Raw genomic sequence first — 7,273 nt, 5'->3', positions numbered from 1 at the left:
CCTGGCAACCCACCATTTTCCATCTTACTCCAATGGAACAGGTAATATTGAGGAGGTGGCGAGGCTGCAGAAGGACTTGGACAGGTTAGGAGAGTGGGCAAAGAAGCAGCAAATGGAGTACAACGTGGGAACGTGTGAGGTCATGCACTTTGGTAAGAAGAACAAAAGCATGGACTATTTTCTAAATGGGGAGAAAATTCAGAAGTCTGAAATGCAAAGAGACTTGGGAGTTCTAATCCAGGATTCTCTCAAGGTAAACTTGCAGGTTGAGTCAGTAGTCAGGAAGGCAAATGCAATGTTGGCATTTATTTTGAGAGGACTTGAATATAAAAGCAGGGATGTACTGCTGAGGCTTTATAAGGCTCTGGTCAGGCCACATTCGGAGTATTGTGTGCAGTTTTGGGCCCTATATATCAGGAAGGCCCTATATATCTGGAGCGGGTTCAGAGGAGGTTCACAAGAATGGTCCCAGGAAATGGAAAGCTTAACATATGAGGAACGTTTGAGGACTCTGGGACTATACTCATTGGAGTTTAGAAGGATGAGGGGGGGATCTAATTGAAACTTTCAGAATACTGAATGGCCTGGACAAAGTGGATGTTGGGAAGATGCTTCCATTGGTAGGAGAGATTAGGACCTGAGGGCACAGCCTTTGAGTAAAGGGAAGACCTTGTAGAACAGAGATAAGGAGAAACTTCTTCAGCCAGAAAGTGGTGAATCTATGGAATTCACTGCCACAGAAGGCTATGGAGGCCAGGTCATTGAGTACATTTAAGACTGAGATAGATAGGCTCTTGATTATCAAGGGTTACGGGGAGAAAGCAGGAGAATGGGGTTGAGGAACTTATCAGCCATGGTTGATGCCGGAGCAGACTCGATGGGCCAAATGGCCTAATTTCTGCTCCTATGTCTTATGGTCCTTAACTTCTGTAATGTTGGAAAATCTATCAATCTCTGTCTTGAATGTCTTAATAGACTATACATCTGGCGGTGGTGAAGAATTGCATCGCTAATTGTCATGAGTGGATTCCTAGGCTGTTTCTTAAGGCAGTTAAGAGTCCACTACATTTCTATGGGTCTGGAGTCACGTATTTCCGGATTGGGTAAGGACAGCAGATTTCTTTCCCTCAAGGATACTGGTGAATGTCCTGAGTTCTGAGGAAGGATCACTGGACCTGAAATGTTAAACTCCAATTTCTCCCCACAGATGCTGCCAGACCTGCTGAGCGTTTCCAGCAATTTCTGATTTTGTCTCTGATTTCTGGCATCTGCAGTTCTTTCGGTTTTTACGCTAGTGAACCAGATGGGTTTTGATGACAGTCACTCACTACTGAGACCAGCTTTCAATTCCAAATTTATCGGATGGATTTTAATTCCACCCACTGCTACGTTGTTACTGCCGATAGACAAGCTTCAAATACCTAGCAGTAAAGGCCGACGTATCATTTGCCTTTCTGAATGGCACGATGTTAACTTTCTGAAGAGGAATGTTAGCATCCAGATTGGCGTGAAAACAGATCCAGTAGTCACTTTCTAAAGGGAATTGAACGGGAAAGAAGTGCAGTGCTGTGGGCTGAGCTCAGTGACATTAGGGAGTTGGAGTACTTCATAAAATCCCTATGGTAGGGAAGCAGGCCATTCAGCCCATCAAGTCTACACTGGCCCTCCAAAGAGCATCACACCCAAATACAATCTCCCCGCCCCCACCCTATCCCTGTAACCCTGCATTTCCCATGACTAATCCACCTAGTCTGCACAGCCTTGGACAGTATGGGGCAATTGAGCATGGCCTATCCGCCCCAACAGTTGGACAATTGGGCATTTCCGTGCTGTGCCTGTGGAAGTACACAAAGGGATGCAGGCATTGCATGATGGGTTAATGAATGCCTTTCCTACCCACCCTAATTTATGTTCTAAAATGGTGAGCTCCCCTCCCCAACCCAGTTCTCCACTGATCGAATTGGATACCAGTGTTGAATGAAGTCTCTCTTGCACCAGGTTTCTAAAGATCCACGTGACTCCCTCCCCCCCGAGTGAGGCTGTGCTGCAGGTCTGCATCCGTGAAGAAAGTGTGATGACTCAGGGAGCCATCAGGAAAGGTAAACCTTGGTCAATCTGTCTCAGTACGAGAAAGAGAGAGAGAGAGGGATGTGCTTCCCTTCCTCGGGTGGCTGATAATAACCAGCGTGCTGTTTGCCTGTCCCTCTTCTAGAGCAGGATGCTGTCTGCAGTGTCATTCCCTTCTGGCCATCTGCTGCAGTTGGCACCGAGACGAGACTCACTTTACCATCTGCGACCTGGAAGAAGGACGATTCCGGTGAATCGAAACCCAGAGGGAAAAGGTCCCGTTCAGACAGGTACCCTGTGACTCGGGACAGGATCGAATTCTCACTCTGGGAAAGGTAGCACCCTCCATACTGTAGGTTACACAGTCACCGTTGCTTGATATTGTCTAGTGCTGACTAATACTGGCTGAGTAATCCGAATTGTAAGTCTCCCCTAAGAGAGAATGCTGTGGATTCAAATCCCTCTCTAGGCTATCAGCAAATAAATTCACGCTGATGCTCCCACTGAACCGCTGAGCAAGTGCTGGACTGTCAGCGGTGCTGTCTTTAGAACCTAAAAGGTAAACAAAATGTTCTAGAGTCATACAGCACGGAACTGGCCCATGATCCCAAACTAAACTAGTCCCACCTGCCTGTGCTCGGCCATATCCCTCCAGACATTTCTTATTCATGTACTTATCCAAATGTCTTTTAAACATTGTAACTGTAAATGCACCCACCACTTCTGGCAGTTTATTCTACGCACGAACCACTTTGTGTAAAAAAAAACAAAAAAATTGCCCCATGTCTGTTTTAAATCTTTCTCCTCTCGCCTTAAGACAATGCCCCCAGTCTTGAAATCCCCCACCCTAGGGAAAATACGCCTGCCATTCACCTTATCTACACCCGTCATTAGTTTATAAACTTCTGTCAGGTCACCTCTCAACCTCTTATGCTCCAGTGAAAAAGGTCCCAGCCTATCCAGCCTCTTCCCCCATAGCTCAAATCCTCCTTTCGTGGCAACATCCAGGTAAATCTCTTCTGAACACTCTCCAGCTTAATAATATCTTTCTTATAACAGGGAGACCAGAATAACTCTTGTCATTTATCGAAACTGGAATGGAACCTAAACCAGGGAAGTGTTGATACAGTTGTATTGGTGAGACCACATGTGGAGCACTATGTACCATTTTGGTCTTTGGTTTAAACAAAAGACCGCAATTACTCTAGAAACACTTCAGTGATGGTTGACCATACCGATGTGTGCCCCCTTATGAGACTAAGACGAGGGGACACAGTTTAAGAGTAAATGAGTTTGCCATATGAGACAGATATGAGGAAATGTTTATTCTGAGGATCACGAGTCTGTAGAATTCTCTTAACCTGGGAGCAATAGAGATGGGGGTTATTGGATCCTTCTAACTAAGTGGTAGATAGATTCTTGACGAACAAGGGATATAGAATCACAGAATCCCTACACGTGGAAGCAGTCCAGTCGGCCCATCAAGTCCACACTGACCCTCCGAAGAGCATCCCACCCAGAACCAGCCCCCTACCCGTCTCCCTGTAACCCTACAATTTGCCATGGCTAACTCACCCAGCCTGCACATCCCTGGACGTCACGGGCAATTTAGCACGGCCAATCCACCCTAACCTGCACATCTTCGGGCTGTGGGAGGAAATCGGAGCACCCAGAGGAAACCCACGCAGACATGGGGAGAATGTGCAAACTCCACACAGACAGCCAGTCCGAGGCTGGAATCGAACCTGTGTCCCTGGTGCTGTGAGGTGCTGCTAACTACTGAGCCATCGTGCCGTCCAAGGGAAGGGAATAGGGAGGTCAAGAAAGTGGTGTAGACTTGAGGGGCTGAGTAGCTTACTCCTCATCCAAATTTGTATGCAGCCACCCACAACGGAAGACCAGGCTGACACCACAACCTTCAGACCAGTTTCCTAAAAATAAATCGAGCAAGTTGTGCTGAACGGAACAATGTATCCATGTTCAGAGATAACACAGTGTGGAGCTGGATGAACACAGCAGGCCAAGCAGCATCAGAGGAGCAGGAAAGCTGACGTTTCGGGTCGGGACCCTTCTTCATCTATATTCATATTCATATTCAGGCCTGGTTTAAATCAGTGTAAAGCCCAAGAACAACTTCTGCAAATTTAAAATTGACTCTTCTCAATGTTAGTTTCTTTAAGGAATGTGTTGTCTGAATGCTGAAAGTGCCTAGCTTCGCAAAACGGCAAATTCCGCTCTGTCAGAAATTCCAGTTGAGAGAGAATCCTTTTTAAAGTGTTGGATAGCACGACATTTACAACGTTTATCAGACTGCAGTCTACCTGGCATCATTAAGTGGCTAAATTGAGCATTCGAATACCTCCTGGTAAAAGAGGGCGGTGAGAAATGTTGTAATTGGTCTGTAGCCATATTCCAGCAAATAGATTTGCTGTGAACATATGTACTTTGTGTAGGAATGATGTATCAGTTTGTAGTTTAATTCAATACCATCCTTCCTTTAATGTCCCAGCCGCCAATTACTGTTTGTCTACTTCTGTCACTCCTTGACTGGAACACGTTTGCGCATTTATAAACGGATTACTTGTCTATCTGTAAATTTCCTGCTGTATGCCACGTGGCAGTTCATTCTGCAAATGTTTTTCTTGAATGCACGAATATTATTGTTGAATTTCTCCCCAACTCCCTGCGATGGCGGATTGGTTTGACTCAATCGCGGTGAGTCGGCGCCAGAACGGACGGGAAAAGCTGAATTATGCAGTGCAGTGACTTGTCGCTGGCCCTCCCAGGTTGGCGAGACCCAGAAGCAGCAGCTCGCCTGACCTGCCAAGGGCAACGCCGGACAGCGATCGGAATTGGCCGGCGGGCAGGAGAGTGCCACTGGGGAGGCTCCCGCTCCCTCTGGAAGAGGCCACCCCGGGGAGACTGAGGAGGGGCGCCCCGCGACCACGAAGCGGGGTCTACATCGGCGACCAGGCAGCTCGCTGGAATCGGGTGAAGGCTGACCTCGCCTTGCCGAGCGACGAGGAGGTGGCCAGAGTTTTGCTGGATGTGTAAGTCCTTTCCCCGCTGTTCCGCACCTCCTGTGGCATGAGCTCAGCAAATTCTCGGGACTTGATCAAGTCTGCAAATTCCCTTCCTGGCTTGGAGCTCCTTCCCCGACAGTGCATCACGTGCTGATTCAGGAAGGCTGGTCACCTTCAAGGGTCGTTGAGGGTGGGTAACAAATGTTGGCCTTGCCTGTGTGGATGAACATTTTTTTAAAAAAAAATTCAAAGTCTTGGTTACGGAGGTACCCATGAGCCTGGCTGGCGTGTTTTGCACACAGCCGCGGGGATCGCCCTTTGAAAAGCCAGTCCCAAAGCGTGTGAGGTTCGCTTTTGCAGCAGTGATCCCCAGAGCTTGTTCCTGATTCCATTGAGAGGGGTTTGGGTGTTGGTGCTCCGTCCGTGATTCACGCTGTGGGGGTTCCAAGCCAACCACCCCCCCCACCCCAGGGCAGTTGTTGCTCGTGTCAGAAATGAGTGGGGTCAAGGTTGAGTGGGGAGAGGCAAAGGGTGGGGCAGGCCATCTTGAGCTAAAGGTGAGTCATTGGCACAGAACGAGACCCAGATAAGACCATAAGACATAGAAGCAGAAATTAGGCCATTCGGCCCATCGAGTCTGCTCCGCCAGTCAATCATGGCCGATAAGTTCCTCAACCCCATTCTCCCACTTTCTCCCCGTACCCCTTGATAATCAAGAACCTATCTATCTCAGTCTTAAATGTACTCAATAACCTGGCCTCCACGGCTTTCTGTGACAGTGAATTCCATAGATTCACCACTCTCTGGCTGAAGAAGTTTCTCCTTACCTCCGTTCTCAAAGGCCTTCCCTTTATTCTAAGGCTGTGCCCTCAGGTCCTAGTCTCTCCTACCAATGGAAGCATCTTCCCAACATCCACTTTGTCCAGGCCATTCAGTATTCTGAAAGTTTCAATTAGATTCCCCCCACTCCATCCTTCTAAACTCCAATGAGTATAGTCCCGGAGTCTTCAAACGTTCCTCATCTGTTAAGTTTTTCATTTCTGGGACCATTCTTGTGAACTTCCTCTGAACCCACTCCCGCGCCAGGACATCCTTCCTGATACAGCGGGAAGCCCTGAGGGGCTCGGTACCAGTTTAACAGGAGGCAGTCTGTGATTGACTGGAGCAGCTCAGGGGACGGGGGTGACCTGATAGCATGCTACAATACAGAGGAAAACCTCTCTGTTTAAGTCTGAGCCGAATGCTCAAAGGGGACCACCTTCAAGACTTTCTCCATGCTTGGGAGGAACCACTCGTGTTCTGCAAACTCCACACCACCTACACCCCCATTACAAACCCTTTAATTTTACCACAGTTTCACAAGGACATTTGAAACAATCCCTTCTCCCCATCTTCTTAAACTTAGCCAAAGTTATTTGAATTTCCTAGGTTTATAGAGAAGCGAATGCATCAGCCGGGTCCCAGTCACACCGTCCAGGAGACTGACCTCGATGTCGAGGCAGACGTTTCTCATGATTCCGCCAAGGAGGACAACGGTTTGTGATTTCTTTAGGTCCTTTGGTGTACTTTGGGTCTCGGGTGGTAGCACAGAGGGATGGACTAGATGCCTAATAGCCCAGATGCCTAATAATGCAAGTTTTTGAGCTGTAAGAATCGGTCAATTCCACTCCAAGGCATTCGATGAAACCAGGGAGCAACGGACAATACCTAAGCCACTTGTGCTGTGCTTCCCAAACTCTTGAATTCCTCTGTCATTTTGATCCCGAGGTGGCTGGGGGTAGGAAGGTGTGTGTGTGTTGGGGGAGGGGGGCTCATGATGGGGTTTTGGTGTTTGTGAGGGTTGGGTGCGTGGTGCTGGGGTTAACTTCTGAGTGTTGGCTGGGTGGAAGTCCCTTTACCAAGGAGCATAAGTTGACCATTCGGCCCCTCAAACCTGTGCAGCCATTCGATATGATCATGGCTGATCTGCTTGCATGCCGATATTCATCTGCCCCACGATTACCTTTGATTCCATCTCCCAACAATAATCTATCCACCTCTGCCTGACAAATATTCAGTGACCCTGCTTCCATTGCTTTCTGAGTTAGACAGTTCCAAAATCGTACACAACCGACTGAGAGAAAGTCAGGAACAAAAACAGAAGTTGCTGGAAAAGCTCGGCAGGTCTGGCAGCATCTGTGGAG

General features: G+C 48.1%; 1 protein-coding gene across 1 annotated transcript in view; it reads left to right on the top strand.

The window, feature by feature from the left end:
* The window catches only part of LOC109919963, a 13,554-nt gene continuing 6,281 nt past the window's right edge, over positions 1–7,273 (top strand). Inside the window, exons 1-5 of the mRNA XM_048616967.1 lie at positions 1–41; positions 1,999–2,099; positions 2,213–2,402; positions 4,854–5,117; positions 6,519–6,625. Of these exons, the coding sequence (XP_048472924.1) occupies positions 2,075–2,099; positions 2,213–2,402; positions 4,854–5,117; positions 6,519–6,625 (586 nt within the window). The 5' untranslated portion in view covers positions 1–41; positions 1,999–2,074. The remainder of the gene's footprint in view (positions 42–1,998; positions 2,100–2,212; positions 2,403–4,853; positions 5,118–6,518; positions 6,626–7,273) is intronic.

The sequence above is a fragment of the Rhincodon typus genome, chromosome 35, assembly GCF_021869965.1.
Source record: "Rhincodon typus isolate 14 chromosome 35, sRhiTyp1.1, whole genome shotgun sequence".
Classification (NCBI taxonomy): Eukaryota; Metazoa; Chordata; class Chondrichthyes; order Orectolobiformes; family Rhincodontidae; genus Rhincodon; species Rhincodon typus.
This window is presented reverse-complemented; position numbering and strand designations above follow the sequence as displayed.